The following is a 26,281-nucleotide window of genomic DNA, read 5'->3' as shown; positions in this document are numbered from 1 at the left end:
CATTCCTATAGCATACCTATAGCATACAGACCAAACTCCTTCTACCTAATATTTCAGCTAAATTCTTTGTAAATGTTGTAATTTAAACCTACATTTTGTAATTTAGGTTTAAATTTGAGCCCTACTCTCTGCTGCGATAGAAAACAAATGTGGTATATTATTTATGTGACAGCATACTCTTCGAGAATTTAAAGATGGCTATCATATAATTTCTTAATTATCTCTTTTCAATGCTAATTATGCACATCTCATTCTATCTTTCCTTAGCTGCCATATTCTCCAGACCTTTCATCATATGTATTGTCTTTCCCCAGTACATTCCAGTGTGTCATTGTTCTTGTACTAGATCTGTAATTTACTCTCTAAGGCAGTCTTCCCCAACACGGTGCCTTCCAGACATTTAGCAACATTTAGCAATGGGAAGGTAGCGTGAGAGAGTATACCAAGTTAGGATTAATGCAACTTGTAATGATGATATACACCCTTGCCCTAATCTCCTACCTATTGCAGAAACTATTCTCTCTGGACTCAGTCTCACTGCTAGAATTTTTCTCTCCATTCTCAAACCTGCACTAAATGGCCCCCTGGGCCACTGCTCATCCACCTATCTCTGAAGCCTTTGTCAACATTTATCGCAGGCAACAGATTTCCAGGAAGAAGCACAGCAGACATTTATCTCTTTTCTGTTCAATTGTTGTGTGGGTTTCCTTTATACCCCTGGCATTAAATCTGTTGGGTATGACGTCTTGGTGCCTTGGAAGCAGTTGATATGGGCAGTGATGAGGCACATTGGAAATAAGTAGGAGGCATTTGTCTGCTCAGTCTTTTCCTTATGATATCAGGCAGAAATCTACCTGCTTCCTGTGATAGCATTAAGAAAAATGATAACATCAAAGGAAATGGCTTTTTACAGAAGCATGGTAGGTGTCACCTGTTCACATCTGAATGACCTTGAAATACATTTAGTTTAATTTAATTACTGACCCATGATAGGGCAAAAAAGGAGCAGATACATGCTGCAGTGGTATTGTACTTCAGTGGTATTGTGCACTCATTGGGAAACATTACAATTCTTTCATCTTTGTTCACAAAATAGTTGTACTCACACAGCATCATTTTGAAATATCATGGCATTAATTAATAGCACATTCCAGCAACACTTATTACTCCACGTATTTTAGGGCAGTTATGCCTTAAGAGTCTGCTGCAGTTTCTGTCAGAAAATCAATAAGTCTCACACAATTCTTCCTCTTTCCATGTGTTTAGTATTATTCAATCTGAAAATCCCTTGTTTAGTCAGGGGAGGAAGGCAAGGAATGAACCCAAAGACCATTAGGTAAAGCAGTCAACGTGGACAGCTACACATTGTAGAGAGGACAACAGCTCCAGTCCTCTGACACCATTCTCTTCTGCTGCCCTGAACCTGAACTGTTGCTTATTGTTGATATAGCTGCTAGTCTGGGTGTATCTAGGTGAGATGTGTGTGTGTGTGGGGGGGGGGGGGATACCACATTGCCCTTTGCTTCAGGCACAAACTGTCTTGGTTGGCTTGGGTAGAAGAATCCAGTGTTGTCCTCCCCATCTGTTTAGCAGGCAGTCATCTTTTATGTAGTGTTTATGTACTGCATTAGCATAACAAATCCATCCTTGAGTATTTACTGCATTTTGTAGATTCAGAATAAGAGAGAAAGTGGAAAGCATCTTCTTCTACTATGTGTTTTCTCCTGACTGTGGAATATTAGTTAATATCGTCTCCAAAAATACAGTATTACTTCTAATTTCAATGAGTATAGAAAAACATCAGAAGCCTTCAGTGAGCAAAACATGTGAAAATGGATAAGAAATACAAATATTTTGCTCTGAAATGAAAACCTGTACTAATGTCATTACGGCTACAATTAACACAATGGTACCAGGATTGGATGCCTGTGTAATGGGGCTGAATGAAAAATCTTTTATTTTAAACTTGTGGATGTAGGACTAGGAAAAATAATACATACTAATTTTTATATAATCTGCTTTTAAAAACAATCTGAGTAACTGACATACTATGATTCCCATTCACAGTATGTCCACTTGTGTTCTGCAGATTTATTAACCACAAATATCAGCAAGAAGAGACTTTACTTTTGCTTTTTATTTCTCATTAGTTTGTTTGTGCAGATGCTGGGACAAAACTAGCTGAATCAATGATCTTACACAAGCAAATGATTGCTTCTCTCCCTGGAGTAAGTATTAAAACAAATGCCACTTTTTTGCGCTCCAATTTTTATATAGAGCCAGATATAGATATTACATTCTTCCTCTGTAGCAGTCATTGAAAATTACCCATTTGTATGTTGGATTACATCCATGGAATAAATTTGACAAAGATGTAGCTTGCTATTAGCATTACAAAGTTAGGCTGATGATTTGTTGTCCAGCTTTCCCCAAAAGTGGTAGATTATGGCTCCAAGAATCTCCAGTTATTTTGATAGCACTGTTGATTGTCTTGTTCGCTGTTGATGAAGTGGAAATCTATTTGTCTTCATGTGATGGCACTCCTTTTAGGTACAGAATGTGTTGCAGAAAAATATGGATTTCTACAAACTTCCCAAATTGATACCCTTCAGTTCTAGTGGAAGTACCACTTCCAGAATTCCCGGCCAATATGGGGCAATGGGAATGTTGGCTGGGGAATTCTGGCAATTGCAATCCCAACATCAGATTGGGGAGAATCAGTGTGCTGTGTTTCAGGGGAACAAAAGGAAATTCCAAACCTTTTCAAGCTTCCATGTTTCAAATAACTAATATTATTTTCCAACTGATGTGTTCTTTGAGTTGTGATGAAGTGAAGCATCTAGTAGCAATGTAATAGAATGGATTATTTTAATTTTAATCAATGTATTTGTTGCAATGTAGAGAAACAGAATGCAATAAAGAACATCAGGCATGGAACAATTTGTATTCAAGGGGGCAGTGCCCAATTTCTTTTATCATCAAATTGCTCAGCCTGAAAGAAGCAGTGTATGGAATTCTTCATCCAAATTCATTGGAAGATGGAAAATACTCTGACAGGACTCTCAGTGACCTTATTTTTACTGTTTGTTGTTCTGTCAAGTAAACTGATAGGCAGAATGGTGGAAAAGACAGAAAGTGGTGTCATTCACCTTCGTGTAGATTTTATATTAATACAGAGAAGTGAGAAGCACTTGGGTCAGTCATTAAAATACAACAATGGAACTCTTGTTGTTGCTTCCTTATTTCCTGCTTCCAACTTTCAGCAACTAATCTCCAAGTGAGTTCGTGAATTCAAACCAATGCTTGTCAAATAGGTGTAATACATTCTCACCATACACTGACTATCTTGGGTTATTGCAAAATTTATTAGGTGTCTTCTGATTTCTTTTTTCCCTCTACCTCCAAGTTTCTAACTAAGAATATAGTACAGGTGGCCCTCAGGTTACAAATACTCGTTCAGCGCCGGTTCAAATTTACAATGGCACTGAACAAGTGGTACTTATGACTGTTCCTCAGAGTTCCAGCTGTCACAGCATCCCCATAGTCACATGATCATGATTTCCAACCTTCCCTGATAGTTTCCCACAAGCAAAATCAATGGAGAAGGTGGGAGCAAGTTGGAACTTGTGGTCATGTGAGATCCTTGCTTAACAACCCACATGGTTCTCACTTAACTATGGCAACGGGGATGGCTGGAACTGCTGTCACTAAGCAGTACAGTCATGTGATGTTGCGCTTTATGACCATGTCACTTACTGATGGCGATTCCAGTCCCAATTGCCATTGTAACCCAAGGACCTGTAGCTTGATTTACTACAGTCAGTGGAGCTATTCAGTGATCTGTGAATTATTCTTAACTGAGCAATATTCCTCTTAAGATTAATCAGATATTATAAATGCTTTATAACCCTTAACTTATTGATTCTTTCTGTAGCTCCATTCTACATATGGGCAATTGTGTACAGGAAATACTGGTTAACTTATGAAGATATAATGATTGAATTTAGGAATAGGTGTTGTCATTTACACTTCAAAGCAGACGCATGGCAATTCTCTTTCATACACCCTGGGGTTGCATGCTAGCAGGGGATGAGTCTAATCTGTGTTAACATGTGACCCTGCCTTACACACACACACACACACACACACACACACTCATATACATAGAGAAACAAAGACTTGTTCATAGAAGAATAAGGCATTAGACTCAAATTGTTAATCCTCCACAATGTTTACATGGGATAACATTTACATAACCTTCCATGTAAATGTATTTATCAACACGTTTGAGGAACCTAGTTTGAATTTTATGTGAGTCAAGTATTTGGTTATGGGAAATTTGACACAATTGGAGGGTACCAAACTGGGAAAGTCTGTCTTATTGGTATCACTACGATAATTCATGTGTACCCATGATTCCGGTAGATTGGGCTATTAGGGTCTGCATCTTTCCATTGTGGTGTGATCATTTTCCAAAAGCATTATGTGATCTTTTGAATAGAAGGGGAGGAGGTTGGCCATCTGGTTTTAGGTGGGCAGAATTCCACTGATATTGGATGTTGGGCTGGTGTCTTATGATATTGTACTTTGGGGTAAAGCTGAGCATTTTTTTTTTCATATTTTAGTGTGGAACAGCAGCAATGGAATGCATGAGGCAGTACATTGGTGAAGTTTTGGACTTTATTGCTGACATGCATACTTTGACTAAATTAAAGGTGAGTTCAGAAAAATCAACTCAATGTTACATTACTGCATTATTATGGAGTTCTATATTATTATCTATATAACGAGGAAGATTTTTAGGTATCATGTTTGTGAAAACCTAAAACAAAAATGGGTTTTCTATAAAATGGAAAGTATGTTAGTGTTATGGTTGCTGAGGTTTTGGGGTTTTTTTGGTGAAGTTTCATCTTGTGAATTCCACTATTCCGCTCTGAATTATATAGTTTTTCCAGCGGCCTCATCTGATGGGGATAGCAGCGTCTTGATTGTGACACGCCACCTGCCAAGGAAATTTATCTGCTATCGAACTTAGTTTCTTTTCAACACTAGACAAGTACCTCTAAGATTTTTAACACTTCATCTGTGCTGGTTCCAGTCATGGATGTGCAAACCTTTTTGGACATGGGGCCTCATTTGGATTTGTAGAATTCAAAGTGATCAGGGCACAGAGCAGAATGAGTGTGGTCAGATCATAAATGTAGATGCATCCATATTTTGGCATCATGGCAGCAGCTTGGGTCTACTTCTAGCCATAGCTCTAGGTTTTCACAATCCCCTTTAAGGCTTGTCACTTGGGTACCTGCAGGACTACCCACTGCAACTGGAATTGTCCCATCCCACTAGATCTTCCAGGGTGAAACTACTTATAGTTCCATGCTTCCAAGAGGTGAGGGGAGCTGAACCAAGAAGATACTACTTCTCTGTGGCAACACCAGTGTTTTGGAATAGCTTCCCAATGGAAATCAGGCTGACTTACTTCCTGTCCTTCCAAAAAACTTTGAAAATTGTGTTATTTTGGAGGGCATTCTCCTGAGCTTAAGTACTGTGCCATCTTTTTCCTTTTTATTTCAGGTTTTTTTTTAACTTGTTCTGTTAATATTGTTCTTTTTAGGAGGTTCATGATTGTTATTTCTATGTTTATCATATCATGGATGTTTACATTTTATGTTATATTATATACTACGTAAGCTGCTGAAAATGCCTAGATTGCAGTGGCATATAAATTTAATAAATAATTATATCAAATATTTTATCTCACATAAACCCAGTATAATATATTGTTATAGATGCCACTGAGTATATGGTGAAAGATAAATATTATGAAGTGAATATTACTTCAAGATTGATATATCTACTTGGAGCCACTACTAGACTAATACCTTTAAGTTATTTTAAAATGTTAAAAAAAATGGGAAGAACAAACTTCCAGATTTTCTTTATCTCAATTATGGCCATCATACAATGATGGGAGTTTTAATTGTCCTAACTTTAAGCTTTATGCATCCTGAATGTGAGCAATTCATAATTGGAATAAATGAATGGGGAGGGAAGTGAATGTGATCAGATCCACTAAGGAAACAGGTGAGATGTGGATTCTCAGGGCTATTTTTCTAATATGTATGAGAATATATGTAGCTCAGGGTTGAACTGTGGAGACCTTGGTGCTCTCTGAGCTTGGTTGTTTGCTTGAAAATGTTTCATTACCCAACTAGGTAACATCATCAGTGAGAGTGAGCGTGGGGTTTGCTGCAAGCAAACAACCAAGCTCAGAGAGCACCAAGGACCCCACAGCTTAGGTAACTTTTGAGCAGTTTAGCAAAGAAAAAAAAATGATGGAATCATTCTTACTGAAATATGTAGTGAGGGCAAAAAGGGAAGCAGAATTAGCTGCCAGCTTAATTATAGTAGTTTATAAATGGCTTTCCCAAGATATATCATCGCAATAGCTCTATATTTAAAAATATCCAGTATTCACTCTTTGGTATAAACTGTTTTATACCAAACAGGGTGGGAATTCTGAGAATTGCAGTTTCCAGCATTACTGGAAGGTGCCAGATCAGGCAAATCTTATGTAAGTTAATAGTGTATTTTCAGTTGAATTGTGCAAGTTCCTTAAAATACCTTTAACATCCAAACATCCTGTCTTTCTACTACAGAGTCACATGAAAACATGTTCCCAGCCATTGCATGAGGACACTTTTGGTGGACATCTCAAAGTGGGCTTAGCGCAGATTGCTGCAATGGAAATCTCACGGGGCAACCACAGGGATAACAAAGCTGTGGTTCGTTACTTGCCTTGGCTGTACCATCCTCCATCTGCAATGCAACAAGGGTAAAAAGCCTTGGTCATGATTAGAATAAAAATACAAACTTGAAATAGGTCACCAAATGGTGGACCAAAGGGGAAACTTTGCACATTCATGACCACTATAGACACAGGTATTCTTAACATTGAACCATAATTCCAACAGGCGTCATCTTCACAATTTATCTATCAGATTGGAAGATATAGGGATTAAGAACTACATAGTGACAAAGTATTGTGGTTTGACTACTGAATCTCCTGCAGGGGATGGGGGGGGGGGGAATCCTAATATTGCCAAACTAACATATCATTATCCAACATGGCCAAAGGTGGGAGGTACTGGGAATTTTAGTTAACCAACATGCTGTATCTGGGGCTGCACTTGAAAATCACTCAGAAGCTGCAACTAGCCTAGATGTGGCTGCATAAGTAATTATGGGTACACTATGGTACACCCATGTAATTCCACTCCTTGCAAGCTGTACTGGCTTCCAGTAGTCTTCCAGTGTAATTCATGCATTCTTTTAAATAGCACCATCTTATGGGACCCCAGAGATATACATTCTCTGTCGCAGCAAATGCCTTGTGGAACAGCATACCCTGCAAGATTAAGATGACTCTGAACTTGCTAACATTTCATAAGGTGCTTAAAACTTGTTTTTTCCCCTCAGGCATTGTGCCAAGGTGCTAGGTAACCCCTGTTTTTATGAGCTATTGGATGGACTGAGATTGGCCTTGGACGTGTTGTTTTCTCTGTGTGGTTTTAAGTTTTTTTTTTTTAATTGTCAGTTTTAATTCAGTCTTAGCCCTCCAGAATTGCATCTGTGAATGGGACAGCCATACAAATTGAATAAATTTTTAAAAATGAAAAAACCCTGGTGGACCACAGTTTCAACACCCTTGGCATGTCTCTTCAATAAAAATGACATCCCAAGGGCAGATATCTACATCTGCAATAGAATAGTAAAAATGGTATATTTACTGTTTGTCATAAATTGATTGTTTAGAATAGTATTCTTAAAACGTGTACTCTCTTCAAATAATATATATTTGATAAAATTAAAACTAAAACATACATTCTTTTCTAACAGGCCCAAAGAATTCATTGAATGTGTGTCTCATATTCGGCTACTCTCCTGGCTACTGTTGGGGTCTCTGACACATAATGTTGTCTGTCCGAATTCCCCTTCAGCTTGTATGCCCATTCCACTGGATGCAGGTTCCCATGTTGCTGATCACCTAATTGTGATCCTGATTGGGTTTCCAGAGCAGTCTAAGGTAGGAGACTTTTGCAAGATGACGATCACTCTATGATATACCACTATACAACAGGAATGTACAATCTTGAGTAGGGTCTCAAAACTCTTTCAGAAGTTGCCATCAAAGTGTAATTTTTAATGTGACGGATGGTGAAAAGTATTAATTATATGAAAAGTATTCATAGTAATTCTGCCCGATATGCTTTTTAGACCTCTGCAAGCCACACAAAAGTTGAATCTAGCCCTCAGCTCCTCTGAATTGCACACTCCTGCTATATAGTTTTCAGCTTGATTATCCTTTGTGAATAAACCTAGTTAATGAAGCTCATTGTTAGAGTTCTTGTCCCTTGGTGGGGTTCAGAGAACTATTTGCTTGCCAGGAGTTTAACTTTTGAAAAGAAATATTTTTATTCATAATAAGCAGCATTGTTCAAAGATGCTCTTTCTTAAAGCACCTGATTTTTTTTTTTTGAAACATGGTAAGAAGGGATTTTGTAGGCTTTAGTTCAGGAGCAGATTATTTTTTCCCCTCTTGCTTGCTATCCCAGTCACATTCTGTGCTCCAGAGTCTAAAACAAACTCACCGACATCTGGCCTCTCTACATTTTTTGTGCCAAAGTCCAGCAGTTCAGATCAGTTCAGTCATGAATCATCCAAAATTATCCAAAAGCTTATTTTGCAGGAAGCCTCTCCCATCATCTCTTGGCCACCCTACCCCACCAAACACACTTAAAGGGAACTGCAGTCTTTTATACTTGGACAAGTGCCAGGTGTATCTGGCTCTACACATGCAACACAATATTTGTTAGATTTGGTTCTGATGGAGCTGGTAATCTGAAGATGGATGAGCTCTCTGTGAGCCTCTTATCATGAACCAATCAGTCACAGTCAGGTTTAGACTGACATCCAGTATAAATTGTGGAGCTCTTTTGATGCAAAAACCATCATGAGTTTGAGAAGCCAGTTTCCAGTCTCCCATGAGCACCTTTGCAATCCACTTTAAACAAGCTTTGCTTCCCAGTCTTCAACCAGTAGTGGGAACTCTAAGGGCAATTTTTCTCCTCCCTCCTGGGGCATCCAGTAAGAAAAATATCAAATCTCTAGTTATGAACAAGCAAGAACAACATTGCTTCAAAAAAGGGCATCACAAGTTCACTTAGGAAATTACTCAGCCTTTTTCTTTGGAACCTCTATTTTCAAGGTCTGCATAATTACTGTCAAAGCTAACAAAAGCTGTGGTGTTCCCTCATTAATGAGAATTTTTTCTATTTTTTATTTTCCAACCCATAGTCTTCATGCTTGTTTATTTCTTTGCCTTATTTCAGTGCATGAATATAAACTAGTAATTTAAGTATGAATGTCATATCACTCTACTGACAGAAAAGAGAGTCTGAGAGAATTCTTGACAGATTCATTATAATTTCAGATTACTTTGGTATGTATATGTGTGTGTATGTACTAGAACAATGAATTGTTATGCTCTTGTATTCTGAGAGACAATTTACACATTCCACAAAGTGTTATTTGAAGCAAAACAACATCTTTGTTTTCCTTATTTTTCTTCCTGCAGACATCTGTCTTGCATATGTGTTCTCTCTTCCATGCCTTTATATTTGCTCAGCTGTGGACAGTATATTGTGAACAAGCTGCGGTTGCTCCCACAGTCCAAAATCAAACTGAATTTAGTTTTACAGCAATCCTCACAGCTCTGGAATTTTGGAGCCGAGTAACACCAAGCATCCTCCAGCTGATGGCACATAACAAGGTGGTGAGTCAAATGTAATGATCCCAACTAATTTTACTGAGTCTAAACCAATAGACAATTGTTTAAAAATCTATGGCTGTGTATTTATACCTACAGTCAGAGTCACATGTAAACATTTGTACCATGGACCTCATAGCACAGAAACAGACTTGCAGAAGTGCATAGTTCAGTAGCAGATCACATGATTTGTTCAGTCACAGGCATCTTCAGACAGGCTAGAAGAGACTCCTGTTAAAAACCCAGCTCAAAAATCTAACCTGGTATAAGGCAGGTTTTGCAAATTCATCCAGATTGTCTTAATCAAGAATGAAATAAAAAACGTGAACTTTTTTTTTTTTTTTTGCATTTGGAGGAGGAGAGCTTGTAGAAAAAAAATGGGCACTTTAAACTGCCCCAATGTGTCCTGGTTCTACCCACTTTTGGAATGGCATGCAAAGCTTGTGTGGTTCCTTTTTGTCTCTAAGAGATCCTGAGCAATGCTATTCATTGAAATAGAAGGAAGGAAGGCCCTCTAGGTAGCCAGCCTTATGGATTTAGTTTTTAGGTGGACTGTTTAAGTGCATGGTGAAACTCTGGGTAAAAAGGAAGGGTTGCCTTCTTCTACTGTAGCTGCTCTATCATTATAGATTCTTTTGCAGGTCCATGTTTGTGCTGTGTTACTAATGATGCTTGCACAATAGTTCATAAAAATACAGTAAGTAATGATGTTTATCCCATTTGCAAAATCACTACATGAGCATGGTGAGTTGTAAATGAATACCACCATGATTAGGTAGCAGTTTACAATGGAGGATAGGCAGAAAAGGGTGTGACCCCAATACATATGTGCTCTGTTGCATTTAATCTAGAAGCAATCATTTGTCAAACCCATGGCATGAAGAATACCTAACATATAAATCCTGTTTTTACAGTGACTGTGTGACTGATTAAAATTTCAAATATTTCCACTGTATTTCGCTGCAGTGTTTTGAAATACAATTAACTGGTCCTTCCAAGTAATGATGAACACAGTTCAAAAAGAAAGTAACTTTGTTAGTAATATTATAGGGCATTTGTTGTGCAGAAGATGGAAGATGTGGAGCATCATTTTGTTACATTTACTGTTGAATTTAATTCTGAATAAGTATCATACAGATATGAATACCTGTAATTCAAGGTAAACTTAAATTTGCATTTTTGTTGATTATTTAATGTGAAGTCTCTCTCTTTCTCTCTCTCTCTCTCTCTCCCTCTCTGAATATTGATCAAGTTAGACTAATCCTATGAAACATTTATTTTGGTTTTCATGATATTATTATACTGGACATTCATTTTAGTGCAGTGCATCTCTCTTTTTCCAGATGGTAGAAATGGTGTGTCTCCATGTGATCAGTTTAATGGAGGCTTTACAAGAATGTAATTCCACTATTTTTGTCAAGGTATGTCAGCTTTCTGGGGGAAGGCAGGAAAGTTTTTAAAAATGGCTGGAATCCAAAGGGTTTTTCATGTGTGCTTCCTGGTCTTCTAAGCAGTCCTTTGCATTGTTCCCAGAAAAAAAGCTTTTGAAGATTTGTAGGCTTTCTGAAATAGCTTTTCATGGAGTATGAAGTGTTGTAGGGAGAAGTCATTAAGACTGTTTTTTTTTTTTCCTATCCTGGGGCAGGGATGGGAATCTGAAAGAAATTCTTCACATATGACCCTCCAGCAATTAAAAAAAGGTTCTAATAATTAAATGCAGCTGTTAAAATATTTTTCAGTGCAGCTTTCATATAACCTGGCTGTAGCATTATCCAAAACAGATGTAGCCATTAATAAGATAGGGACAAAAAAAATGTTATCATTGGTTTCTTTATGGCTTGTTTTAGTATGTCTGAGAAAAAGAATTACTTTAACAAAACAGCACTGTTGTCAATGGATGAAGGATGTTTTGTATTTCAACTATTATATCAGAAAGAGTTCTCAGGAATGCTGCAGGAAGGTCTAATAGGTTTGGCACAGTTTCCCACTTGTACCTCCCTTCTGTTTTACATTTGTCAAGAGTAATATTGCCTTAAGCCATTTCCCTCTTTAGAGGAAGCCCTGTGGTCTTTTACTCACTTGCATCTAATCACAGTATAAACAAGATGTCTTGGTGACATCTTTTTCTGGCCAGGTTCCCATGATATTATTTTCATCTCATCTCCAGTTTGTGAGACAAGCTTAAGGCTTCCTTAGCTGTACTAGTATTAAGGTAATGTTTTCCACTTTAAGCCAATAGGATCTGATGGGAGTTTCATGGTGTATGAAATCTACTATGCTTCACCATCTATTACTCGGGAGTCAAAGGCAGGGGTTCTGTAGTGGTGATCCAAACAGGGCTTATTGGCTGCATCAGGTTGATGCAGGCTTACCCCCTCTGATCCCTGGTCACCCTTGCATGCTGCCATTATCCTGCTGTCCCCTAAAGAGTTGGTTTAAGATGCTGGAGGTCCACAAAGTTGGAGGGCCGATCAGTTTTTCACTGGTAACAATTCCTACCTCCCAGGTTCTCTCTGCTCTTCACCATTTCAAGGGCTTTAGACTTATTGTTTGCATGGGGGAGGGGCAGGGGGGGGAGGATATAGTGCTGTGGCAGCTTTTAGCCTTTTCCATAGCTACTTCAGTAATTTCATACAAATCACCCAATGAATAAAAGCAGTCTGAATGTTCCCTTTACCCCACCCCCCAATCGCTCACTTGGAGAAAGTGCTAAGAGTTTGAGGTTGGCTGCGTGGAACAAGTCTGGATTGGCTTCCTAGGGTTTGGGGGAGTAAAAACAATGGCACTCTGGATGTACCTTGAAATATGTAATAGTGATAGGAGAATTAAAAAGAGCATGTCTGTACAACAGCGTATTAGGTTCCCAGTATTTTGGTTGGAAGAACATACAAAATAATGCTTACTTTCTGGGAAGATGAGAACCAAAGGTAATGTGCATCTACCTAAGGACACAAGCTTACATTGTCATTGCATGTTTTTTAAAATCAAGATGAGAAGCATTTGCTCACAAGTACTTATTTTAAGTGATTATATAAGCAAACAATTCATGTGGAAATATTAAATAGGTACATTTCATATATCCATGAATGGGATTCTAGAACTTTGTTGGATTCATAGACATAGCTCCAAAAATAGCTGCATTACTATTTTTCAATATTTCCACATGAACACACTTATGTGATGCCTTTCAAAACTGTGTGTGCTCTCAATATATTTTTTAATCATAAACAGGGCAAAGATAATGCTCACAAAGAAAATTTGTGAGCATAGGAACTGCCTTTCTGAATCAGATCAAGATGCATCTACTCCAGCATTTTGTCCAGTTCTGCTTTTTCTTAAAGAGGACAGGATATTGATGGCCTTACCTTGTTATTTGGCATCAGAAATAACAAGGAATATTGCTTTGGGATCTGAAGTTTTGTTTAGCCTTCATGGTTAGGAAGTACTGATTGTAAATCCAATCTGCTTCTAATGAAAAGTGTCCTTGATTACAAGTTTAAATGTCCAAGTCTTCTCTAATAAGAAAGTGGGCACAGTTTTAATACTGTCCATAACAAAAGGACTAATTCAGGAACAATCCATATACAGTTATAATTGCATAGCTCTCAAACCTGTTTGGATTTCTTCTTGCACAGTAGGAAGAAATGCTTCTTCCAGCTTCACCTCTGGGATAGTTGACAATCACTATAACTGTAATGTGGTTGAGCACATTATTGAAATGTTTATTCCTTCACTGGGATTCCCTAAACAATGCCATTGCTCATAAGGTGCACTAAATAAGGTCTGGCCCTGACCCCATCAGTGGAACCCAGCCAAATATTATGTCATCCACTCTAGCCAATGAAATCATCTTCTCTGAATAGTGCTTTAGCTCATCCTGTTAATACTGATTCAATTTTGCATGTCGCTGGTAAGAGCTTAATTGGAAGAAAGTGAAACTTGATATCATTTAGAGGAACATTTTAGAACAGTATGTCCAGTTTTTAAAATAATCTTTGATAACATATCAAGAATGTCTTCACTTTTAAAATAAATATGCTTTACAGTTAAAACACATTGCTTCCAGCCCTTTTACTTTCTTCCACTATCCCAATAATGAGAATCTGAACTGGTAAATGCCAGAAATAACTGCAGCTAACAGATTACTTTCGGGTAGAGCTTCCTGGGGTAGAGAAATAGATAAACGCATGTACAAGATTATAAGATTGCAGGTTATTTGCTTTAAGTACTGTATGAATCAAATCTACTCACACAGTGCCCATGTAAATATTCAGTGCTGCAAACTCATAACATATGAACCATAGGTGCCTTACTTCTCTAGTTAACTTCTAAAGGCTGCTATTTTGTCAAGAACTATATACTCCAACTGCATGGGACATTTCTGGATCATGTTACTGTCTACTGAAATGTGTGGGTTCATAGATGCAGAAAGAGAAGAGAGTTTTGAAGTTATCTGGGTCTGTGAGAGATAATTATTACAGAGAGTGATGGAAAGAAAAGTAATGGTGTGAATCAGCTTTCAGTGCCAGTTCCCTTTCTTGGCTCTCTTCCTTCATGAGTTTTGCACTTGAAAACTCTCCCTTGGGAAGGAAGGGGCAGCTAGTACATGGTAGAAGTTTCCATCAGAATTGAGGGAGGGCCTTTCATCAGGGAAATAAAAAGATTGATAGAAGCAGCATCTGTTGGCATGAGGGCTTATTGGAGTTGAAGGTTTTAAGGCTACCTTTCCTAAACAAGTGCCCCTCAAATGCTTGAACAAGTTGTCTTGGCAATTCTAGGATATGAAATCCCAAACTATCTAGTCAGTGCCAGCTTGGGTGTGGCTGCACCAGGCTGCTCCCCTCTCTCTAATGTGGATGAATGAAAGATTCAAGCAGAAGTCAATTTTTTGACACTGAACCTGGCAAAGTTTAGTACGGTTTTGACCCCTTTGTCACATATCACTTCTAAAAGACAATGTATACAAAGCTGCTATATTCAGGCTGCTCCCACTATATAGAAGGTCGCTTACAGTTGCTTGCCACATACATGGAACCACGTTTTGGATATAACTGAAAATCTTTCTCTTTCCTTCAATGCTGGTGCTATGAAGACAATGGCCTTAATCCAGATGACACACTGGCTGCTGTGGCATCATCCAAATAGCAACAGACACTATGAGAAGTTTAAATCAGATTGTTTTAGTTGAAAACTATTTTGAAAATGTGATCCATGCCCTGTTTTAGATTAATGCTTAAATACAGCATTTTAAATAGTTGTTGATACTCTGAATATTTTGCTAAATAAAAAAGCTTCTAAATTTATACTTGAACAGTAAAATATATTAGAATGGTGGACATTATTTCTAGGAAAATATAATGCTTTAACGAAGCTGCCTGTCTATATTACGAATGAATGTTATTACTAGGTTCATTGTGTAATATAATAATATGGTGGTTATTATGAATTTATTATGGACATGCTGAGTACAGTAACACTCAATTTTTCCTTTCTATCAGCTCATTCCAATGTGGCTACCGATGATTCAATCCAACTTAAAGGTAGGTTCACTTTAGTGTGCTCCTGGCATGTTAACATTTATCTTAACTGAATAAAAGTACATTAAATTATGCATCCGTTCCAAATTTGGTTCATCAGCTATGATCCGGTTTGCATATACATGAACATAGTTTAATTGATGTCTGTAAATACAGGCATGCCTGGATATCATCTGAACTGGATCCAGAGCTGTTCCTTCATGAATGCAGGGACTGTTTTTATTGGTGAAAGAAGCCAGTGTTCTGCTGAAGAAAAGGGAAAGTAAATTGTTATTAATTCCTCCTCTTCTTTGTAGTCTCCCCAGCACCACCTCCCTCACTACTCTAGAATGCCAGGGGCAGGGAGAAGGAGAAATTGGGAAGTGCAGTTTGCATTCCTTTTGCCCCTAGGATTTTCCCTTTTCTCCACACTACTCTGGATCCACTCCAGCTGTTTGTCTTTAAAAACATTGGGTGGAATGTGTGCAGAAGGAGTGTTTTCTCTTTTAAAGGGCCAGAGTATGACTAGCGTAAACTCACCTGAGATGGTCAGATGGTGATTATATTTACATAAATATATAAAAAGAGCCAAAAGAGAGCCAGAGAGTGAAAAGAGTGCTTCCTGTGGGGCCACAAAGAGTGACTACCCAAGATTTGTGGAATACCAAAAAGAAGCAAGCCTCTTAACAGTAACAACCAAATGAGGATTAAGCATGTTCAGAATAAGCTGTGATAGCTGGAAGAAGAAAAAAAGAAGGGAGGAGAAAATGAATTGGCTTGCTGGAAGTCCTCAAAGCTTATACAGAACTGAAGGAAATGACTAATAAAAGGACCACTCTGATCAGGGGCTGAGGATATAATCCAACATTACGTTGCAAGTCCTACTTGTAATAGTGTGAACTAACACTGATTTCAAAGTCATCAGCCTTCTAAATTTGAGCCTGTAGCTACTGACGAAAGTTACTTTTCTGTGGTGGCCCCTTTTTTGTGAAACCTACTTCCCTCCTTTATTCATTTGGTTCAATATGAGGGGGTTATAAGTGGTAGTTTTTCAGGTTTGTAATGGCCTTTCATTAAACACTGTTGCTTCTTACTGAATTATCTCATTATGGCCTTTTGTTATGCTCATGGCTGGATTGATTCTGAATTTGAATATAAACTGGTTTATTTTAGGATATTATAGCCTTAATCACCGTTTAAGTTGCTTTGAGTTGATTTTTTAAAAAAATAGAGAACTGACAGTAAAACTTGTGCATATTTTAACAGCATTTATCTGCTGGCCTCCAGCTCCGCCTGCAAGCTATTCAGAACAATGTGAACCATCATAGCCTTAGAATGTTACAGGGATCTGTTCAGATGAACACTAACACCTCTGTCCTCCGCAAGTGGCTGCAGTGTACACAGTTCAAAATGGCTCAAGTGGAAATCCAGTCATCCGAAGCAGCATCTCAGTTTTATCCTTTATGAGTTGGATGGAATGTTCTAAGAACCTGTTAGTCTAGCAATAATAGGGCTAAAGCTATAAGACAAAAGGCCATCTTTAGATACCATATAACAGTACTGTAGCTACATTTTTGTTCTGGTCTTGCAGAGAGAAAAAAGTGAAATGGCTAAAGATAGTGGGCTGGCTGTGTCCATCAGTGACCAAAAGCATGTTTTGGCTGCTGCATAAGAGACATAAAATTTACAGGAATATTCTCTGAAATGAGGAGTTTGCTCATTGAAGCCTGAGCCAATGCATATAGCAAGCTGTTTAATATATGTATTTGAAAGTATTCATTTATTAAAGGAAATGACTTTCCCTCTTAGGATTTACACACACACACGCACAGGGTGTGTGTGCGTGTGTGTGTACACACACGCACACACAGAATTGTGTATGTTCAGATACCTATGTATGCTGCTGTTTTTTACATTATAACAAAGTAAGCTGCATTTTTGTTGTCTTCAGAGTTAAATGTGGTAATGCAATGAATCAACCATCTCCAATCTCATGTCCTCCATATGGTTTGGACTACAAATTAATGTGGGTGTGATGGGTTTGGATGATGGGAGCTGCAGTCCAACACATCTGGAGGCCACCAGGTTGAGGAAGCCAGAACTTTTCTCGTTATAAAATAGTGACCTTGCAATGAGTAATTCCCAGGCGTTCCTATCCATTTTCCCCTCCAATTCGTATCAGCAACTTGCAAGCATGGCCAGTGCTGGAAGGCAGGCAGGCAGGCAGGCAGGAAGGAAGGAAGGAAGGCTTCCAGATTAAACATCCATTACTCCTCCACTCATGATATGCACCTCTTGGCTGACAGGTACCCCTTGCAAGCCAGGGTAGGAGAGAGATCATTCTGGGGTCAATGCTGGCATTTTGCCCAGGGGAACAGAGACATCCAAAGCCAACCCTGCTTACTTACAAAGTGCACTTAGAAATTAGGTAGGTAAACTGTGCCAGTTCACTTGTCTTTTTTAAAAAGAACTATTGAGTAAGTTTAAGTACTTTAACTTGGTTTCATTGCCAGTATTTTTCTTGCAATTCTTAGGTAACTCTGCGTACTACTACCTGTATGATATACTGTATTCTATTCCTTCTTATATACTTGTACACACTGAGATTTGAAATAGGTCCCATACATATGGTTGCTGGGGAGAACATGGACACTTCAGGCTTCCCTGGGGAAGAAGTTTCGGGTTATAAATTTACATACAGTAAATAGAAAATATATAGAAACACTGCATAAAAAGCAGTGTTAAATATTTTTTAAAAGTGAATTTTAATAGCATTGAGAGAGACTGATCCACTGAGATGTACAGAATAGCCACTGGATGCGGTGGGCTTTGGATCAGCACCTCTGAATATCAGAACTTCTTGTAATTAAAATGGAACTTTTTTGTGTGTATACATAACTGAAATATATTGTATTTATTGCTGTAATCTATTGAAGTAAAGATTTAAGCTTTATATGAAAATGCTATTAAAAGCATAACTCTTTAATACCCTGAATAATATTGGTTATTATTCTGTAAAAAATAAATTCATTAGCATATTATGCAGTAGTTGTTTTCATTATTATTCCCGGGAGTCTCCAGTGAACTTTGGCTGATCTTTTTTTTTTTTTTTTTTTTAAGCAGAGCTGAAGCTGGTTGATGCTAGGTTGAGAGACCATTGGAAACCAGAGGGTTATTAGCTATAGTGGGAAGCGAAAAACTAAACCAAAGAAAACCTGGAAGAAGGCTTTTTGCATATTGCATCCCAGAAAACGACATGGGTGAATTGCTCCTGCAGTCACCAGGAGTAGAGCTTGAGCTGAGAGAGACTTTTGCTGCAACAGTTTCCCCATGCAATAATGATGTGAACAAACAAAGAGTGTCGTGCTATTAGCCACTTGCAGGGATGTTATGAGCTGCTTTAATGCAGTAAGTGGTATATTTTAGTTGCTCATTTGGAAAAACAGAAGGTGTTTATAGACAGACAAATCCTGCCACTATCAGCCCAAAAAAACCCCCCACAAAAAACAAGAACATTGTGCAGCTGTCTCATGTTTTCCTCTCTAATATGGGGGAAAAAAGAGGATAACCCTCAGCAAGGTGGATGGACCCAATTACAAGAGAGTGAGGACAGATAATCGTGAAGTAAGTCTACCTATGTGGTTGCTGAGAATTGACACTGACTTGATGACACTTAATCAGTGATTAGTGGATTACCTGAGTAAGAAAAATGTCAAGAAAGGCATGGAAAAATACTGGAAGATTACAGATGAAAGATGGACACACAAACCCAAATTTGATGAATAAGACAGTGATTGTACAATATACTTATGCAGCACAGCAGAGCATTTGGAGGAATGATAAAATTGTGCAAGGCACACCATCTAACCCTCTCCTTCTATGCTCTGCAAGATACTCAATTTTAAATTCTCAAGTATTATGCAGGGGAATATAAAAAGTATAGCCAAAATATCCTAACAACTAATCTGCATGCTAGTGGGAAAGGAAAACAGGGCACTCAATTCTGAAACAATATGCCAGCTATATGGGGAGTTCTCTACTTACACCAGGAAGAAGCATCTGATACCAACCTTATACAACATTTCCCTGTGCTCTGGAGTTTTCCTGTTCTTCCCTAACCCAATGTTCCCCAGATCTAACTGGAAACTCCTATTATCTCAAAAGCCATGTTAGTAAGAACTGAACATCTTTAGGAAGGCACCAGGTTATTTCTCCTATTTACTTTTATTATTTTTATAAAATAATTTCTAACATTCATACAACATCTTAATGTCTAAAAATATTAAACGAAACAACTCTAGTCAGTATAGAACAATAATTTCTCAGGAGCAAAAAATAGTTGTGAGCTGCCCAGACTCATTGAGAGTTGGGCAGCATACACACACAACTAATAAATAAATAAATAAAGCAGCAAAATATTGATTAAAAATTGTTTGCATCATAACAGTTACAATATTCAAACAGGGTAGTGATTTCTTCATCAGAACTCAATAATGTGAAATCCCCTATATATAATTATGTTTTGTAAATTGAAATGAAGTTACTACCCATTTACTCCCAGCAGTCATCTAAACTAAGCTTAAAGCTTAATATACAGCAATTCATAAGAGATTTACGCACAAAAAAGATCTGGAATTCAACATAAAATGTTGAATTTGTAGGCAATTTATACATAAGTATGTAGAAATGTATGTTTTAAAAAGATCTGGATGCAGAGATCAACTAACTTCTTCTGAATATATACAACCCTTTAGTTTATTCATTGGCCATGGCTTATAGAATCTCTTTATTACTCTGAAGTTTGAAAAGATTGAAAATAGAAGAAGCAAAGGATCCAAATGCCCACTATTTTAATATAAAATTATTTATAGCACAAAGCCCCACACATGTACTCACAACTAAGCCCAATAAGTAAAGACTTACTCTCAGATAAGTATGTCAAGAGCCTTACATTTATTATGTTCAGGATGAAATCCTAGTTTATTGCTTACATGGCTGCATGGTTTAACTTGCAAGTATAGTTTGCATAAGGTAAGCCAATTTGTGGTGAGGCCTACTGTGTGTCTGAAATAGAGCCACAATTTTAAACCAGGTTTTGTAAAAGAGTTACTTATCTTAATTTTAGGTCCCTTTGTTAATGTTTCCTTCCATTCTGACATGAAAACGGGACAGAGAGTGGCAAAGATTTCATACTAGAACCATGGTGTTTCTTCTGCTCCTGTTCCCTCCAGCAGGATTGCAGGTTTAAAACAGGGCAACAAAGGAAGTGGGGTGGAGGCTTTGCCTTAGAGCAGGCTACCATTTTATTTGTTTATGTGGGGGAACACTGTTTAAAAAAAAGTGTCACCCAGCCAGATACCATGAAGGAGACTGGGACAGCAGCCAAAATGGTTGTGTCATCAGCTGCCAGACTCATGGTGAGCATACTCATAGTGTTGTGTAAACACACTTTGCAATTTTCATGCATTCTTGTGCCTGGGTAAATTTTTAAGTTTGTTTTCCTTCTAGAATATTGTTGTGTGTGAGAGTTCCTGATGCTGACTACCTCCCCTGGCCAACATAGGAGCCATCTCACAAACAGAAAGGACAGTTGTGATCACCAAGCACCATGAAGCCATCCATTATGGCATAAGGTACAGGCAAGGAAATGTATACATAAGAACCAAAATTTTCAGAATCGTTGCAATTCGTTCACCTGCCAAAGAGTCCACAAGATCCAGTGAAATGTGTATCTTATCTTATGAATATATGTAAAAACATTGCAGACATCCTACTGAATGCTTTTGAATGGTAATAAAATATTTAAAAGCCCTAAATGATTTGTTTGTCCAGCTGCTGAATTATATATGGAAAGAGTTGACCTAGTGTTCCATTACATCAACCAAATTTGTTATCATAGTTTGTTTGCCAGCTTTGATAGGATCTAGCTAAATACAATTCCAGACTGCAATGTTATCCAGTACTGAGTATGCAAAAGTGTTTCTAGGGATCTTAGTGTCTAAATATGAATGTATTCCTTGGTTCCTGGTTATTTTAATAAAAATTAGAAATTGCTTTTCTATCTGAAAGTATCCGAAATAACACGAAAATCATAAAACAATAGTCAAAACATGCAGTACAACTCTACCATTAAGCAGAGCAATAGGCAACACATTTATAGTTAAAAATTCCCAGAACTACTCCAGTAAGTTTTGGGAGACAAACTTTCCCCGGTATCTCTCTAGGAAATTCCTAACCTATCATATTGATAACTTTCTCCTTCAGAAGGCTGTAGAACATATGACTGTTTTTGACCTAAGCCTAACCAACAGGGAAGAATTAGTGGCCAAATGGAGGTAGTGAGAACCTTGTTAGAAAGTTCCCATGTAAATGTTAGAATTCTCATTATTAAGCGAAACTGAAGTGGAGAGTTATGAAATGCATTTTTTGGGCTTTTTGGGCTTCAAGAAAACATACGTTCAGAGGAATAATTAGTAGCATGGCAGGAAGATCTTTTGGGAAAAGAAGCTCATTATAGCTGGATAATGTTTCTTCCCTTTCCCCAAAGGGGATACTGAAAGCATATCTAGATGATAGGGAACTAAATCATATGAGGCAAGAATGAGGGTCCTCAGATATTTAGCCTTAATAAATATGACCGAGAGGAATAGGAGAGTCCTTTTAAATGTCTGGAAGGATGTCACTTATAAGAAAGTCAAGATCAGTTCTCTAACATCCCAGAGTCCAAGCTATGGAATAATGGTCTTAAGGAAGAGGAAGGTAGTTTCTAGTTGACTCTGAATTGTGGCTTACTGAATTAACCCATTGTCTGGAATCTCACAACACTCTGAACCATAAGCTAACCACACAGGCTAAGTTCGCACACCATTTTTTTTCTTTGTTTATTGGGTTTAGGAGGCCACCCAACTGTGAATAGCAATTCTATTTCTTAGGTAGCCATCCCTTCCTCTGGCCATCCACTGAATTTATGACCTGTGCTGTCTGGAGCTGGAGATGGTTCAGTTGCCAATTTTGTATCAGAAGGGGAGCTCTCTGAAAACTATGGGAACCATCCTGAGGGATGCTTCAGAAAGAGATTAGAAATGGAAAATTTCAGTCTACTCTTTCTAGAAATATACCTTGCTGCTTGCTGTTTCCAATTTCTGAGATATTTACATTGTCCTTTAAAGAGTTCTTGAGATTAGCACATTATTAACACTTTTCAGAAAGAAAGCATACTAAAATAAAAATGCATCATTATATAATGTTCTAAACTAGACATGGAGAACTTTTTCATGATGGGAAAATCATACTTAAATTGGTGGTGGGGGTGGGATGGGAGCCACAGTGGAGAGTTTGGTGATGTAAATGGTAGGAACATCTCTCACTCTGAAGATTGAAATAGGATTTCTCTTTTCCCTGCACCCCATTTTCTTTCTTTCTTTCTTTCTTTCTTTCTTTCTTTCTTTCTTTCTTTCTTTCTTTCTTTCTTTCTTTCTTTCTTTCTTTCTTCTCCTCCTCCTCCTCCTCCTCCTCCTCCTCCTCCTCCTTTCTTTTTGCTGGTGGTGGTGGTAGAGTTGCTTGTTTGTATTCATTTCTGACTTCAGCAGGGTGAGGAATCATAATGCTGATTTTTGACAATCCTGCTACTAACACTTAGTGGTGATGCCAGAGTAAACTCAAGAAGATGAAGAGAAGAAGAAGAGGAGAATGGTAGCTCTTGTTTCCCTAAGACACCAAGTTATCCACCTCTGCTTTGAACAGTTACATCCCAACCATTTGCACAAGCAGAATCTGTGTTCAATGGTTAGAATAGTTGGTTTGCTGACTTTTTGTTCCTACAAGAGACAGTGCGCCCTTTAGCAGCATCAGAGGGCAGGGGATCAAAGATCCTAGCATTCCCCCGCAAGAATTTCTACCTATATGGCATCTGTCAAGGAGAAAGCAAATCTATCCAGAAGAATGGCAGTAGATCATTTGGATCGCTGTATTTCTGGAAGGGGCTGTTCTAAACTTTTGCATGCTGGCACAGCAAGCCACAGCATTAGGCAGCAAATTACTTAATCCAAACACTTGAAATGCTTCTTTATGGCTTTTATTGCCAGCTTGAAGGGGAGGCAATTTCCTTGCTGTGCCAACTGAATTTTGTAATGACACTCAAGGATTTCACAATAATATCCCTCCCTTTCCTTAGTGAGATGGGGGTGCAGGAGAAAGGGGATTTTTCATTGGATGATTGTTAGCACTTCTGACCCAACTTTCTCTTATTAAATGAAATCCTTTCTGGACTGAAATGTTTTAATTATGAATCCTGGAGTGTTGATATAATCATGGCTTTATTCCAAATCTCAGCAATCAATGCTATTGATTCAATTAGTAAGATCATAATGCCTTGTAACGTTCAATGAAATGAAATCCAGTTTCCGTAATGATCCCCACTTGTTAATTAACTGAGATTTATTTGCATATTTATAGCCCTTCATGTTCTAAGGTCTCAGGGTATGGGTTACAATCCATAAAAATCCATGTAACAAACAAGAACATGAAATAAATCTGCATAAAACCCTAAAAGACTAAAACATCAATGAGCACAATACAAAACAATAGTTAGAGAGGCACATATTTCCAATGGGTAAAAATATAATGAATATCTTATTGAATATCCCAAATACAGGGGGAAATATCTAGGTTTAACCTGGTCCTGAAAAGGAAATCATGTTGGCACCAGTATTTCTCTGTTATTCATATGATTCATCTAAATAGTCTGTCAGTGAGAACTTTGCTATTTCAGAAGAGCAATAAGGATTGGACCTGGTTGTTCCCTAAGCAATTAAAATAGTACAAAATATACTGGTCGTGTTCCCATGTCACATGAATCCTTAATGGTTTTGCTTGCCAAGATCCTGAACCAGCCACAGTTTAGCTTTCTGTGTTATGTGAACTCAGCTTACATGGTTAGTTTATGATTCAGCAGGTAGACCATTGAGTTGCATAAAATGGGGAATGAGACATAACTGAAGACTCACTGCTTTTAATATGCCAGATGCAGAAATGTATTTTAAGAAGTGCAGAATAATATATCATGGAAAATTAATGTATAGGACTGGCCAACCCTAAGTTCTTGGAGGACAGAAATCTTGTCTGGAGGGCATGGGGTGCTGCTTCCATCAGGATAAGTTAGGGTCCTCTCTGAAGCTCCATCACCCCTTTTAAGAAGTGATTTACCTGCCTTATTTTCATTAAATACATAAAAACAAATACGCCATTCTTGCTCACTTTTACTAAAGGCTGTGTTGCCTTTTTTTCCACTACAATTTCAAGAGGTTTCCCCTGGCTTTTTGAAGAGCAAAAAGCAATTTCATCTTCTGCTGGATTGCTTGTTATAGGTACAAATCAGAATGTAATCAAGGCTGAAGCACTAAAAAAAAATCACAGAGTTCTTAAGACAATCAAGACTTAATTCATCAGCAGGGAACCTCCAAATCACCTGCTTCTTAGTAGACAAAAACACTGGATGAATTGCTGAGTCAGTTCCTCTCTTGTATTGCTTTTTCTTTTATTCTGTTTTGCACCACTGAGTATTTCTGAAGGAGAGAAGAGTTGCTTCTGCCAGTACTGGCAAATGTGAGATGGATGTATCTGTCAAAACCTAAGCCAAATCCTAGATTGTTTTCCTCCGTCCCTCCCCCTCCCTCCTCCACCTGTCTCTCCCATTCTTTCAAATGAAATTAGAAAGAATTAGATTTTTGAAGCATGACTGTAGCCTTGCAAATTATTCAGGGAAGCTCAGTCCACCTTCCTGAATATCTTTTCCACTGTCCAAACTTATTTGTTCATCTTGTCTTTCATTAATTAGATTTCATGATTTAAACTTGATTTGCAGTTGATGGATTTGTTTTAAAAAATCATACAGACAGTTCATCAAGGTCAATCTTTTATATTGGGAATGGAATAGCCTTCAGTCTGCTTGTAGTCAACAGTTGCCTGGGAGAAATGAGCAATGACTTGTTTCATGGGAGACCAGCATTCTTATAAATGAAAAAAAAATTATGACCACAGTAAAAATGATGTAACTGAAACTAACGTTAACATCCGGGAAATAAGAAGCATTCTTGCTGCTTTTTAAATGTTCCAGTACAAGGAGAATCTGGATGTGATAGAAAGCCAAGGGGAAAATGACTGGAAATAAGGAAAGTTTGGGAAACATAAATTTGTTATACATAGTAAAACAACATATTCTTGGGGTTTTTGAACAATCTGATTTAATTAGTTAATTGCTTGTTTTTTAAACTGATGCATAAGTTCAAAAAGTGATTTATGACTAATAGCTAAGCATGCAGGTCTATTGAATTCTAATGGTTTCTAAGGACTGGTGGCTGCTAGTTAGAAGATCTGTTTGGGTTAACACTGAATAGATAATCAGGCAGTTGGAATAAATAAATAAATAAATAATAATTGAGCTAGAAAGCAAATTAATATGGAAAAACCCAGATTTAGGAAATCATTTTCAAAACAATGCAATGTTGCTTTGAGGAAGTGAGGCTGTTTTATAAACTAACACTACTACATCACAAAAAGTAATTAAAAATTTAAAAAGCAGCAGATGAAACATCAAAATATATAATTTCACACCTGATTTGAATTTTTTTTTTCAAAAGCCAGGAAATATAATTCCAGCAATGAACATATAAAATCCACAATTCATAATCATAAAAGAAATATTTGACCTATGAAACATTTTTACATCTATGGTTGAGGAAAAAAAATGGACAATATTTCTGGGCTTGTTAACTAATATGTAATACCAGATCTGTGTACACCATAGAAATGTTTTTATATATTATATATTTATTATAATCATTTATATATTACATATTTACTCAATTTATTTATGTTATGCATACATAATTAACAAAACAACCTTTAAAGTTAAAAAAATGTTAGTATCAATGCCATT

General features: G+C 37.6%; 1 protein-coding gene across 1 annotated transcript in view; it reads left to right on the top strand.

The window, feature by feature from the left end:
- UNC79 (unc-79 subunit of NALCN channel complex) overlaps window positions 1-18,366 on the top strand; it is a 130,582-nt gene extending 112,216 nt beyond the window's left edge. Inside the window, exons 45-52 of the mRNA XM_088145212.1 lie at window positions 2,151-2,228; window positions 4,626-4,715; window positions 6,660-6,835; window positions 7,900-8,086; window positions 9,638-9,835; window positions 11,173-11,250; window positions 15,328-15,369; window positions 16,612-18,366. Of these exons, the coding sequence (XP_088001338.1) occupies window positions 2,151-2,228; window positions 4,626-4,715; window positions 6,660-6,835; window positions 7,900-8,086; window positions 9,638-9,835; window positions 11,173-11,250; window positions 15,328-15,369; window positions 16,612-16,812 (1,050 nt within the window). The 3' untranslated portion in view covers window positions 16,813-18,366. The remainder of the gene's footprint in view (window positions 1-2,150; window positions 2,229-4,625; window positions 4,716-6,659; window positions 6,836-7,899; window positions 8,087-9,637; window positions 9,836-11,172; window positions 11,251-15,327; window positions 15,370-16,611) is intronic.
- The last annotated feature ends 7,915 nt before the right edge of the window (window positions 18,367-26,281 follow it).

This window comes from Python bivittatus, unplaced genomic scaffold (genome assembly GCF_059951505.1).
Source record: "Python bivittatus isolate LINGU-HERP-01145 unplaced genomic scaffold, Pbiv_v1 ctg000480_np1212, whole genome shotgun sequence".
NCBI lineage: Eukaryota > Metazoa > Chordata > Lepidosauria > Squamata > Pythonidae > Python > Python bivittatus.
The sequence above is the reverse complement of the archived record's forward strand: the minus strand, read 5'-3'. Positions and strand labels throughout refer to the sequence as shown.